At 32.9% G+C, this 14,904-nt stretch overlaps 2 protein-coding genes across 2 annotated transcripts; both read right to left on the bottom strand.

Moving 5' to 3' along the window:
- Positions 1–2,474: 2,474 nt before the first annotated feature.
- Positions 2,475–7,820, bottom strand: LOC140043574 (uncharacterized). Its single transcript, XM_072088095.1, has 4 exons — positions 7,483–7,820; positions 5,924–6,654; positions 4,202–4,271; positions 2,475–3,282 (listed from the first exon to the last, which is right to left on the bottom strand). The coding sequence occupies exons 1-4, from the start codon at positions 7,491–7,493 to the stop codon at positions 2,475–2,477; spliced, it is 1,620 nt and encodes a 539-aa protein (XP_071944196.1). The 5' UTR covers positions 7,494–7,820.
- Positions 7,821–13,424: 5,604 nt separating this feature from the next.
- On the bottom strand, positions 13,425–14,813 carry LOC140043387 (cytochrome c oxidase subunit 6A2, mitochondrial-like). Its single transcript, XM_072087889.1, has 3 exons — positions 14,576–14,813; positions 14,113–14,267; positions 13,425–13,769 (listed from the first exon to the last, which is right to left on the bottom strand). Exons 1-3 carry the CDS (start codon positions 14,673–14,675, stop codon positions 13,683–13,685), a joined length of 342 nt encoding a protein of 113 aa, XP_071943990.1. The 5' UTR covers positions 14,676–14,813; the 3' UTR covers positions 13,425–13,682.
- Between the last annotated feature and the right edge of the window lie 91 nt (positions 14,814–14,904).

The following is a 14,904-nucleotide window of genomic DNA, read 5'->3' as shown; positions in this document are numbered from 1 at the left end:
TAGAATTAAAGCCCCATTCCCTACGTTTTTTAGATCTAATTTAAGATCACAAACTATATTTAATGTAAAAATAATACTATATGATCCTATTGCGATAACTTTTTTCGTCTTTAAACGGTTAAAAATGTAAAAAATAAGTCGATTCTAATAATTATAGCGGCCCGCTATAAATCCCAAAATGCATTGCGCGCGGATTGATATTTTTGTTTTTCACCTGTAATTCGCCCACTTTTCGATCGATCGTGAGGCCAAAACAAATGGAAGACTCCTAACTTTTCAGCGAAAATACCGGGTTTTCCCCAATTTGTATCAACGGAGTCTGGCAAAAATAGAAAGACAATTAATGCAGCAACTATACAACGTCAGGCTAGGTATATAGGTAGCGTACGATGCTCGTACGTTACCGATGTTTACCAGCTAGGCCTACAAAACTAAGCTTAGCTAGGCTAGGCCTAAGACCGTCCACGAGAGGTCGATCGCCGCGAGCTACTTAGGTAGTGCATTGTTTCTCACTTTTTATCATACTTTACCATAAAACGTACATTTAAGACAAGGAATGACATGGTTTAATGTTTTTAAAGTGATATATATGTATTATTTTCCAAAAAACGTCCAAAATTGCAGGGAAGGGGTCTTTAATGTTCTTTGCCTGTTGTGTGTATATTATGCATATTAATATATTATAATAAAAGAACTTATTAAACATCTTCTGCTATGATTATTTCTATTTTCGTAGCAGATGCAGATTGTTGAAAGTGATCATATTCAAATTCTGGATTCTCGAAGCAAATTACAGGCAGGGAGTTTAAATTGGCTTGGCTGAAAGATTTAAAAACACTCATTTTTCTTTTCAGATGGAGAATATTTTACTTTATGAGGGCGGTCATATACTTCTGTCCGATTTTGGACTTTCAAAATGGCTGAAGCAAGGTGGCAGAACGTCCAGTGTCTGTGGGACACTTATGTATATGGGTGGGTAGTTGTATATCTATTATTATTTCTAATAAGGCTAAGTGAATCATTTTGCTATCTTTAAATAATATCATCCTAAATTGTTTATTGTTCAACAGGTAGACAGTTTTTTAAATTGATTAATAAAATGCTGAATTCGTAGTTAATACAGTATGTAGTTAATAGTTAATGTAAGCTAGAATAGGAGAGATGCACAGAACTTCCTTTTGTTGATTTCCGGCCCTAAACCATCTTTTTTTAAATCCTATATCGACCACCGCTAATTAAACATGGTCACATATCTAAATTTTGCTCTGTAATAGTCTCCAAATTTATACCATAGTTTTAATGTTTTTTTTAACAGGACAACTAAACATCTACCTTAATTTTTTCAGCGCCTGAAGAACTAAATATGGGTGACTATGATCATCGTGTTGACTGGTGGTCACTCGGCATTATAATGTTTTGCTTGATGACGGGTAAATATCCGTTAAGTGGTTCCACCAATCACATTGAGATGTATAATAAGGTTATAAATAAAATTGTCCGTAAGTATTCTAAAGTAGTGTAGTCTATTTCCAAATGTACTATTCTTATAATTGGTTATGGGATAATTTTTTCATCCAAAGCTCGGTCTACACTATCAAAGTTTGTGACAAAAATGTTGATTTGCCCATATATGGATATGATGACCATCTTTTGGCATATTACTACCATATTTTGTTAAAATAGCTTGATAGTGTAGACAGAGTTTAGAAGTATGTTCAGTTCTGTTTTGTATTTTATGCAACGTTATTTGTCAAGTTGTAACAAACTGGTTTCCAGTGTCGTCATGAGCAATATTGCGATTCATATGAATTTTATAAAATAACGTGTGCCAAGGAAAGAATTCAAAACTTTAAAAAAAGAAGAGGCTTTGATTTTTAAACAAGGAACTTGCAAAGTTACCCATGCTGATAAATTTCTCTTAGCATAATCTTTGTAAGGTGTAGTACTACTACCAGCCATGGGTTAATAAATGTATAAAATCTGTTTTAAAAGTTGCAGGTCAAATGTCTCACAACTGAATGTTGACAGTCATTCATTAATTAATTCAGAATTGTAGTGGATGAATTTACTAAAACCTTCCTAATTTAGGACTGATTTGAGTGTGAATAAGCCGTAATAAAGTGTGTAAAGAAATGTAATTCTTTTGAACCGCCTGCATAGTTTAAACATAACATAAATTTACTCAAAATACTGAATATTAATATTTTTATTTCTAACATTTATTTAAACAATTTAGTTGCACAAATGAAATAAATGTCATATCTATATTTTTTTACTGGTAAAATTGATCTTAAAAAATTACTAACAAAAGCTTCTTTTGAATTAGCATCATTCATCTGCATCTCAAGCAGATATAATCTATCTTTGCAAAAATAATATATAATGTAGCTTGTGACATTTATATAGTTTGACTTCTAGATGCCTATTTGCAAATTAATTGTTTAAAACAATACAATTATTTGTATATGTTTGCTTTATGCTGCATAAAGTAAGAAACCAGAGAATGAGCAGTATCTTAGGATGTCACTGTAGTAATAGTTATAGATTGAACTATGTGGCTGAGTCCATACTTCATCACCTGATACTAGATCAAGTACCACCATTGTGCTTACAGAATTATACCCAGCAGCACTCATCCATGCAGACATTTGATTATTGCCATTTTTCATGATTCTTGTTAAAATTTTACCACTACCACTTAATTTCATTGATGTCACCTGGAATACATAAACACCTGGAATTGTACAGACAAACTTGCCTGTTTCTTTGTTGTAATGATTTCCAACATCTGTAATTATTGTGTCGTACTTCATTGGGCTAGTGGCATGACGACCTGGGTTTGATGTAAAAACTACTGAAAAGGCAGATTTCTGCTGACTAGCTTGTTCACCCTTTTCTCCCTTTACACCATTTGCACCTGGTAATCCAACAATACCTTGAGGTCCAGTTGGTCCTAACTTTCCAGGAGACCCATCTAAGCCATTCCTTCCATTATCTCCTTTCATTCCTTGTTCTCCATTCATTCCTTGTTCTCCTTTCATTCCTTGTTCTCCATTCATTCCTTGTTCTCCTTTCACTCCATTCATTCCTTGTTCTCCTTTTATTCCTTGTTCTCCATTCATTCCTTGTGGCCCTGATGCACCTGGATTACCATGATGTCCTGGAATTCCAGGAACCCCAGCTGTACAACAGCTATTACAAGCTTCAGAATTGGTTTGAGCTGCTGATTTGATGACATAGATTATACTAATCTGTATCACCATTGTTAATATCATATTAAATCTGAAATTCAATATAAACACTGTATGTTATTATTAATTATACCCCTTAAAACATTTAGTAATAATTACACTCTTATCAACCAAACTTGTTTATATCAAAATGAAGCAAAAAATACCCCGTATTAAAATTTTGTAAAAAAAAATGTTTGGAATCAATCATTGTCAAGCAGGGTTTTTTCAAAGTATGTTCATCAGCCAGCATTCTGTAATCCTTTTATTTCACAGCCTACATACGATTCTCCCTGGAGCAATAAGCTGTCCAGTTGTACTGTACAAGGAAACAACATAACTAAGCCCAACAAGAAGTTTTAAATATGATATTTATAATAATTTGTTAGCCGAAGAAGTTTGGTAGCTGAGTGGTTGGACACTTGACTATCATACAGAAAGAACCAATTTAATTTCCCGATAAGAACAACTCATCTGTAAATGAGTACCTGATTGAAAATTCTAGGAAGGATGAGGTAGCGTGGAAAGGAACTGGCCATCCTACCACATAATGCTAAGGTTTATTACATTGAGCTCCTAATAGCTCATTTCACTTTGTTCAGAATGAACACAGGACTCCAGTTTACCTTACAATAATTTCATATCAAATGTTAATGTATATAATAAAATAATCTCAGATAGGCTTATAGAACACAATGGTAAAAGAATAACAGAAATTGACATGTATTAAATGATCTTCAGTTGTATTGCATTCCTAACTGGAGTACACACGACCCATATTGTACCTTCTGTGTGTTTTAATATTGTTTTTTTCTTCTCACTGCCAACATATACAAGAAAGGTTACAGAATTCTAACAAATCAGTACTACAGTAAAAGACAGTAATGTCAAAGTACAGAGTAGCAGTGCTAAAGTACAGTAGCACCAAATACCATCCTAAATATTAAAAGCTAAAATAAAAATGTACTTACCGGAGATACATTGTTGTTTTCTGAATGTCTTTTCTGTTGATCTGTAAACTGGATGTTTCCCTGTCATCTGCTGTTGTATGAATAAATTTAGTTTCAATTTTCACTCGACTTTTATAGATGAAATCTGTTCCTCACGTGTAAACAACATGTTGTGATTTTGCAATCGAAAACTCCCTAATTTGTCCATTTGCTGATATTATACCATAATGTAAAGGACATATCATGCGATTCCCACGACTTTTGAACTTGTTATATGTTTTTTTCTAAACAAACAAGTACCTGTGGTTACCATTTATTAGACTAATCGAAACTTAAATATCCGATGACTTCCGCAGTTTTTGTGAAATTCAATAAACTACCTCCATCTCACATGTGAACATAGATAATTACTAATTCTTCCCATTAGGTAAAGTAATAGGAAGATGCTGATTGGTCTATTTCTGAACGTCAATCAACTTGGTGCTTCATATTTCTTTAAAAGTGTGTATGCGCACACATTATTACACTGAAGAGCATATATTGTAATACTTACTCCAGCCAAATATAAATATAATTTGTCCCATTACAGTATTAAAACAAAATATGTAAATGTAGTAAAATATTTATATAATTTTTCCCACATACAGTATTAATTATGTAAAACAGAATATGTAAATGTTGTTTACATATTTCTTACTGTATTCTAATATTAATATAATTCATCCTATTACCGGTACATACAGAATGTAAAAAAAAATATGTAAATTTGACATTTACATATTTTGTTTCTTACTGTAGTCAATATTAATATGATTGATCCTGTTTTTAAGCCTCTTCATATTTCATTGGTATATAAGTTCGTCTAAATATTTTGGAGGTGTTTTATTTCTCTAGTTTTCATAGTTTTCAGAATCCTCTTCAGTATTTTTTACCATTTTGTCATGTTTTCTTTTATGTTTAGTGCATTTTTTGTAGTATGTCAAATATTTCATTCTTTTTATCAGAATTTATTGTTTCCCCTAACGTTCAGTTCCGTTTTGTATTTTATGCAAAAGTTATATATGTCGAGTTGTAACAAACTGGTTTCGGTGTCGTTATGAGCAATATTGCGATTCATATGAATTTTATAAGTAAAGTGTGCCAAGGAAAGAATTCAAAACTCAACCAAAAAAAAAAGAAGAGGCTTTGATTGAGTTACCCATACTGATATATTTCTAAGTATAATCTTTGTGCAGTCTACCAGCCATGGGTTAATAAATGTGTAAAACCTGTTTTAAAAGTTGCAGGTCAAATGTCACACTACTGAGTGTTGACAGTCTTTCATTAATTAACTTAGAATTGTAGTGGATGAATTTACTAAAACCTTCCTGATTTAGGACTGATTTGAGTGTGAATACAGTAGGCCAAAAGAAATTGAACCGCCTGCATAGTTCAACATAACATAGATTTACTTAAAATACTGAATATTAATATTTTTATTTCTAACAATGTATTTAAACAATTTAGTTCTTCAAATGAAATAAATGTTATATCTATAATTTTTTAACTGGTAAAATTGACATCATTCATCTAAACTGTTGCATCTGAAGCAGAAATAATCAATAATTGAAAAAATAATATAATATTAAATTTAGCTTGTGTCATTTATATAGTTTGACTTCTAGATGCCTATTTGCAAATTAATTGTTTAAAACATTACAAGTATTTGTATATGTTTGCTTTATGCTGCATAAAGTAAGAAACCAGAGAATGAGCAGTATCTTCCACTGTCACTGTAGTAATAGTTGTAGGCTGAATTATATGGCTGAGTCCATACTTGATCACCTGATACCAGATCAAGAACCACCATTGTGCTTACAGAATTATACCCAGAGGCACTCATCCATGCAGACATTTGAATATTGCCATTTTTCATGATTCTTGTTAAAATTTTACCACTACCACTTGATTTCATTGATGTCACCTGGAAAACATAAATACCTGGAATTGCACAGACAAACTTTCCTGTTTCTTTGTTGTAGTGATTTCCTACATCTGTAATTATTGTGTCATACTTCATTGGGCTAGTGTCATGACGACCTGGGGATGATGTAAAAACTACTGAAAAGGAAGATTTTTGCTGAATAGATTGTTCACCCTTTTCTCCTTTTACACCATTTGTACCTGGTAGTCCAACAATACCTTGAGGTCCAGTTGGTCCTAACTTTCCAGGAGTCCCATCTAAGCCATTCCTTCCATTATCTCCTTTCATTCCTTGTTCTCCTTTCATTCCTTGTTCTCCATTCATTCCTTGTTCTCCTTTCACTCCACTCATTCCTTGTGGCCCTGCTGCACCTGGATTTCCGTGATTTCCTGGAATGCCAGGAACCCCAGCTGTACAACAGCTATTACAAGCTTCAGAATTGGTTTGAGCTGCTGATTTGATGACATAGATTATACTAATCTGTATCACAATTGTTAACATCATATTAAGTCTGAAATTCAATATAACAACAGTGTGTTAACCGTTTCCCTCTTTAATTGCACTCTTTATCTACCATACTTAAGTTAAGCTATAAACATATAAAAGTACCCTTTTTTTTTAATTTTTAAAAAGATTGCAATCAATTAATCATTATCAAGCAGGGTTTTGTCAAAGTATATTTTGCACACTGATCATTATCGAGCCAGCATTCTGCAACCCTTTTATTTCACAGGCTCCTTCTTGTTCCTGGCCAGGAACAAGAAGGATCCTGACTGTACAAGGAAACAACATGACTCAGCCCAAGTTTTGAATGTGGTATTACTGTATTATATAATAATTTGTTGAAGTTTAGTAGCCAAGTGGTTGAACTATCATACAGAAAGACCCAAATTAATTTCCAGATAAAAACAACTACCAGTCAACTCAGCTGTAAATGAGTACCTGAAAATGCTAGGAAGGATAAGGCAGCATGGAAAGGAATTGTGCTAAGGCTTATTACCTTGAGCTCCTAACAGCTCATCCCACTTTGTTCAGAATGAACACAAGACTCCACTTTACCTTACAATAATTTCACATCAAATTGATTTGTATTAAATGATCTTCAGTTGTATTGCATTCCTAACTGGAGTACACACGACTCATATTGTACCTTCTGTGTGTTTTAATATTGTTTTTTCCTTCCCACTGCCAACATGTTCAAGGAAGGTTACAGAATTCTAACAAATCAGTACTACAGTAAAAGACAGTAATGTCAAAGTACAGAGTAGCAGTGCTAAAGTACAGTAGCACCAAATATCATCCTAAATATTATTAAAAGCTTAAAGAACAATTTACTTACCGGAGATACATTGTTGTTTTCTGAATGTCTTTTCTGTTGATCTGTAAACTGGGTGTTTCCTTGTCATCTGCTGTTGTATGAATAAATCCAGTTTCAATTTTCACTTGACTTTTATAGATGAAATCTGTTCCTCACGTGTAAACAATATGTTGTGATTTTGCAATCGAAAATTCCCTAATTTGTCCATTTTCTGATATTATACCATAATGTAAAGGACATATCATGCGATTCCCACGACTTTCGAACTTGTTAAGTACCTTTATTAGACCGGCTCTTTGTGTTACAATAACATTAGGAAAGGGAACTATTTAAACCGGATTACTAATCGGAACTTCAATATCCGATGACTTCCGCAGTTTTTGTGAAGTTAAATAAACTACCTCCCTCTCATATGTGAACATAGATAATTAATAATTCTTCCCATTAGGTAAAATAATAGGAAGATGCTGATTGGTCTATTTCTGAACGTCAATCAACTTGATGCTTCTTGTTTCTTAAAAAGTGTGTATGCGCACACATGTCAGTCATTACACTGAAGAGCATATATTGTAATACTTACTCCAGCCAAATATAAATATAATTTGTCCCATTACAGTAGTATGTAAAACAAAATATGATGTTATGTTTACATATTTCTTACTGTATTCAAATATTAATATAATTCGTCCCATTAATGTAAAACAAAATATGATGTGATGGTTACATATTTTGTTCCTTACTGTAGTCAAATATGAATATAATGTATCCTTTGTTTAAGGGTCTTCATGTAGATTATGTTGTAATAGTCAATATTAAGTTTTTATTTTTGATTTAGACATTTTAATTATTACATAATAATAATAATAATATTTTCTATTTTACAGTTTGATAACTTTGATTGGATTAGAGAAACTGACTTATAACAACAACACAGATTAGCCATGAAGTAAATCATCATTATCAGAATTCATTTGAAGATTGTTCTTCATGCTATGTGAACATTTGGACAGACTCCAGAGAGACCAAAGGCAGGAGACTATTGAGCATGTTGGATTGACTAGTGCCCTTAGCCCTCCAAAAAGAGTGGGAGTCTGTTTAGTCCTCTACTAAACACCACACAACACTATTTGTAAATGATAATCTACAAAAAATGAATTTTTATGAGTGTAATGGTACAAATAATGGCATGAGGTGAATGATGAAAGCCTGGTTATATTTCAACGAGGCGAAGTCGAGTTGATATATAACCTTTCATCATTCACCAAATATTCATTCACGAATATAAAGCATTCATTATTTGTTTTATATAACATCTAAATAGAATCCTGTCATTTGAATCAAATAAAAGGTAGGCTTAGGCTTACATTTGATTCACATTGACAGTAACATTTGGTGTTTTATAATATTATATTACATAGCCTACGTAAATACGCGAACGTGATTGGTTGAAACTGCATCACATGACTACCACTGCGAGGATCGTAAATCGTATATATCCTCGAGAACGATGATATTGACTGTGTAATTTTCGTGTAATAATCGTGTCCCCTGTCATTAATCATATAAATTCTCGAGTACGATGATATTGACTGTGTAATTTTCGTGTGCAACACTCGCGTTTGCCGATAAATAAACAAAAGTCATCTACTTATCTTGAACTTGCGATGCAATTGTCACTCCATCACAAGACAACGTTTCAACCGCTGCGCCACGAAACTTGCTTGAAGTAATTAATCTTCTAAACTATTTAAGCTATGCATACATAGCGCCCTCATTTGTTATTAGTCCGCCCTAAATGTGATGAAACACAGTTTGTGATTGGTCAATACTCACGGTAGTAACCTAGTAACTAGTACGCGCTGAACATCCGGTGATTCGGCTCCTCGAAGATCGAGAAGAAGACGAATTGTTTATTCGGCCTACCTGATTATAATATTATTATTAATAGGCTTATGGAAATTCTCCTGTAGCCTAGCTTCACCCAACCCAGCAGACTTGTTCTTGGCTATTATAATATAACAGATATTGCCTTTTATATCGGCGCTTCGGGAAATATATATTCCCTCGAACTTAATATCATTCCCTCGGGGATGTCAAATCTTATATTTAACCTCTAAGCAGTCAATATCTGTATAATATTAAATGTTATATTTATATGGATTTTATAAACACACCTACTTTAGTGTTAATTATGTCAACAAACGACCAAACAAACTAGACGTTTTAATCTTGCTAGGCCTAGTACTAACAGGCCTACTAGCTAGGCTGAAAGGCAAAACTTTGACAGGCAACTAGAACTCATCTAGGCTAATTATGTTTTTTCAACGATTTCATATCTTTTAGAGATGTTCCCATTAGTTAATCAAAATCCTATAAACGATCTGAAGCTAATTGAAATGCCTTTTTGATCTAAATTAGTACATATATCTCCAGAAATGTACTTCCATCGCGAAAAACCAGTTATAACATTCAAATCGCCGCGAAAGTACAAAATAGGTGGCGCTGTTGTATTTCAAACGCAATAGTATAAAACAAAATATTTTTTTTTTCGTACACAAAAAAAGTACTGTTAAACGATCGTTTAATAGTGCGTACTATTGCACGCCATGTGATCCACAATCAAATGACAGGAATTTATTTAGGTGTTATATGACTCTAGGATAGACTCCACTAACACACTACCTATAGAAGGGAATATTGAGAAGGTTAGGTTAAGTTATATTTAGTAGCGACGTTGATTATTTAAGGGTCAGTACTAACATGCATTATTGTCTAATGTTAGTGGTACTATTACAGTGCTGTGTGGTGTTTAATAGGACCAAGCCCCAGAGACTAAAAGCCTGGTGCCAATTGGATTGACTGGTGAACCCTCCAAAGTGACTGAATGCCTGGAGCCAATTCAGCTGATTTTTGCTTCAAAAAGGACGTATTAAACGTGACTAAAAGCCTGAATAAATGTCATATAATTGTGGTATCTTTCTACAAAGGCCTTGAAATAAAAATTTAGTCATATAATTGTACAGAGTAGAGAATGGCATGTATAGTAGGCCAATAAATACAGTGTAATAGGCCTATATAATCATTACTAGAAACCACACTGCTCATTTTGGAACATACTGTATATCAAACATAGCTCATATATCAACACAAGTTCCAAACATTTTGTTAAATAAAAAAAATGTCTCTGGTAAGATTTGAACCTGCGACCTATAAGGCAACATTTATACCATTAGATAACCAACCATACTGTATATAGATTTTCAATCCACACAGACCTTTAATACAAGCTACAAAAAAGATATACAGAAAAACCCTCCCTTTTGGACATCCCTATTAAAGATGTATTGTCCCCTATTAAAGATGTATTGTCCCCCTTAAAATTCTCAACAAGATTTTTGTTGAATCTGCCATTTTAATGTCACATAATAGTTCCACTTTGACCAGAAATTGGATCGAAAAAAATGTATTTACCTGTAATTTAAAATAAAAAGTGGTAAAAATGGCTGCCAGCCAATGGGTTTTTGATTGATTATTTTGTCAAGTGAAAACATTGGGTTTTTTTTCGGGTTTTTTCTACGGAATTATTAAATCACATATTCAAAGTCTGATTTAATTAATCTTTATTTTTCATGTTTTTGGGGACAATACTTCTTTAAGGGAACATTTTTTGGGGTCCTGAAGGTGTAGTAGGTGTACTGTAGTTGGCTTCAAACAACATAGTGAATTGGTGTTAGATTTATGGTACTATTAAGTCTACATTATTTAATTGTAAAACTTTCCAAGTTTTGCTACGTGCAATCTGTTTTAATATTTATTTTTAATCCAAAACATTCCTTTAATTTATATTTTAATTTCCATGTATAGTAAATATGTCAATGTATAAATGTACATAACATCAAATCTTTTGTTTTTATAAATGTTTTTTTTTATATATATTATTATATTTATATTATTTATATGTTTGTTTTGTGCAAATCAGGTGCAAGAATTTACAGTAAATGTTCAAATAAAGTGCATGTTGGTTGATAAAACATTTCATACTACTATCATACTACAAGTATTAATAATTTGGAGAGAAATTCCCACAAGTCTCCGAAGTTAATTACCCTCCCTCGAACATTTCCTGGGGTCACCACTGGTTATAATAAAACCCTGTAAACTTATATTAGATAGACATTTTTAATTTGAGCATGATTTTTCAAATATTATTGAAATTATACCTAGAAACATAATAAGCACTGCTATAAAAAAAAAAGGTGTGTACACAAACATACCTGCATTCCACATATGCTGACAGTTTACCTCATTTTCAACATTAATTTGTGCAATTGTACCATTTTCTTCTAAAAAATATGCTCATCCAAATATGTCAACATCACAATTGTTTTTTTAAATGCAAATATTTTTGTTTTATATAACGGTAATTGCCTCCGCCAAGGAGGTTATATTTTTTATTTTTTCATGTATCTATTTAAATTTATTTGCTAAAATAATTTAATAAAAAATAGATTTTTATTTGGTAAATGTTCATTAAGAAATACAATATTAAAAGAATTGATTAAAATGTCAAACATGAATGAATTTAGGTAAATTGATTAGCAGGAGCAGATATGGCTCTTAAATTTTAGTGTGGGGGAGGGAAGGCTAAAGCCTGTTTAGCCCTCGCCTAAATCCGCCCCTGATTACATAAAATAATATTACTTAAGCAACAGATATTATTTGAAAGAAACTCCTGTTCATGCTTGTCAACCATAGACTGCTTGGTGGAGTAAAGCTTTGTCTATACTATCAAACTTGTGACAAAAACATGTGATGTGCCCATATGGACATGATGATGTCATATCACTACCATATTTGGGAATATCACTACCCTATTTGGGCAAATCACATATTTTTGTCACAAGGTTTGATAATGTAGACAGAGCTTTAAACAGTAATTGGTGAAACAACGTAATATCAAATTGTTGTTTACTGTTTTTTTTTCAAATTTAACAGGAATGTGCTGACGTTCCTGTTCTACAATTCAATTAATGCACCCTCATCTAAATAGTCTCTTTTTGTATCATGTTTTTTTAAACTGTAAATCCACAAAGCTACAAATAAAATAAATATTAAATATACTTTAGTTTTTTCTTATTTTCATATCTATCTTCATTCTCACATAGATTTATTTAAATATGCATTCATTTTAACATTTAACTCTTGGACAATTTGCCTTTTCCTAAAGGAAACTTAATGGCTTATTTTTAATCAGTTATATGCAAGGAGAGAAAGGGCCAAACAAATCTAGTGCCTGTACTACGTGCATAATGTGTGATAACAGATGTTTGTCTTACCTCTCCACTATGTACCAAGCAAGGCATTGTAAACCTATTTTAATCACATGAAAGAGCTTCCTAGTAAGGGTTAAATAACAACCCTTTTTTCTGAACACATTGACAACTTATTTGAACCCATGTGCTCTGTTAACTCGGTTTACAGTATCAAATTAGTTTGACCAAAAAAAGTGTGATGTGTCCAAATATGGTAGTGATATGACATCATCATGTCCATATATGGGCACATCACATTTTTTTGTCAAATAAAGTTTGATAGTGTAGACAGAGCTTCATTATAAGTGTCTCTTCACAAACACCCAGGCGCTTATTCACCTCAGTTAGTCAGCGTTGCGATTTACGAGCTCATGTGTTAGTTGAGCTGTAGCTTGGTGGTTAACATGCTTGCCTTCCAATCCCAAGGTCCAGGTTCAATCCTGACCTAGTGCCAGGGTTGTAACTCAAGACTTTATACAGTCAATTATAAAATAGTTTATCCGTTCTGTAATTGGCGAGTTACTCGCTGTTGGAAGATGCGTATAACAAATTTAAAATTATACGTATGAAATACCATATGTGCCGGAATAGTTATCTTTTTATTATTTTCGGTGTAGTCACCTCAACAAATGATGCAGCATAAATACGCTGTAAATTTGAAACAACTTTTATTTTCTAATTTGAAATTACAACACAACCAAGCAGTATTATTTGCACTAAACCATTTGAAACCAAGCTAATGTTTATTTTTAATTTATGTGTAATTTAAGGTTGACACAAGATGCTTTTCAATATCACCGTTCTAAATTCAAATCCATTTCTCTATTACTTATTATTTAACTATACTTGAGAGAAGTCTTGATTGCAGATTGCAAAATCATAAACACAATTTATAAATCCCAGTGCTAGTTATTCTTCATCTTCATATCCTTCTGGTAATGGGTTTTGATGAGAATTGTGAAACAAGCTGTGATTTCCATCTCCCCACGGAAAAGCCTTTAAAAAAGAAATATGTCACATGAAAAGCAAACTAAATATATATATTTTATAGTTTTTTTTTTAAATTGGTGAACTGTGAAAGCTATTGCAAAGGCTACTGCTACTGTTGATTTAGTAAAGGGTCTTTCACACCTGTTCCAGCACGGTTCTGGTCCAGCGAATCGCATGTCAATGTTTGTTTTCATGAAGCCCTACACGGCTATGTGATGTGAAAACTGTGCCAGAACAGGTGTGAAAGACCCATAAATGAAGTTATTTTGACATGTCCCTTAAAATCATCAAGTTAATTTAATGCAATAATAATAATATATTATGTGGAGTGTGGGTATACAGCACTTACTTTGTTCCTAATTCGGAGATGGGGATAGGCAACAAACTCTGGTCTATGTGCATGCGCTTTGTGTTCCATCTCTCCTTTGTAGGCATTCACCATGCATAATGCTACTCCTGGAAATGCCACGAAAAACGAAAGATATTTCCAAGTATTTGCAGATTCTGAAAGAATTAAAATAACAAATACTGTGGTCAAGAAATAAAGTTTTGATTTTTTTAGCTACATTGATTGGTGTGAGGAAAATAAAACATGCAACATGCAGCAGGTACACATTAATTATTAAAGTTTATTATTAATATTTGTACTTTAGTGTAGGCCTATTCCCTTTGTAAAAAGTCAATACAGTATAGGTCTACTAGACTAGCCTCTAGAGGCAAGTAAGTGTTGGTTTGGGGTACGAGATGACCAGCAACAAATAAAACCAGCCTAGCCTAGCTAGAGGAGGTCTAGCGCTAGCTCACAAACTTACGTCCGTGTTCACCAACGGTAGCTGACTGAGAACTGCGAAAAGCAGATGTTGAAAGATATCTACGAGATGTATTAGTAAAAATAAATCTTAAAGCGGACATTTTCAGATATCTTAATATTATTAGAGATAAGTAACACGATCAGCAAAGCAACAATAATCTGAGAAACGGGAGGCCAAAGATCGTATTTATATCATTTGATAATCGCTCCTATCCTCCTCTTTGAAAAAAATCACCTTCCAAAGTGAACTGCATTATGGGCAGTAAAAAGGAGGGCGCCGCAGTACGACGGTGTGTAGCTTGAACACTTGTTTGCTTAAAAGGCAGATAA

Source organism: Antedon mediterranea, chromosome 3 (assembly GCF_964355755.1).
Source record: "Antedon mediterranea chromosome 3, ecAntMedi1.1, whole genome shotgun sequence".
NCBI classification, from domain to species: domain Eukaryota; kingdom Metazoa; phylum Echinodermata; class Crinoidea; order Comatulida; family Antedonidae; genus Antedon; species Antedon mediterranea.
The sequence above is the reverse complement of the archived record's forward strand: the minus strand, read 5'-3'. Positions and strand labels throughout refer to the sequence as shown.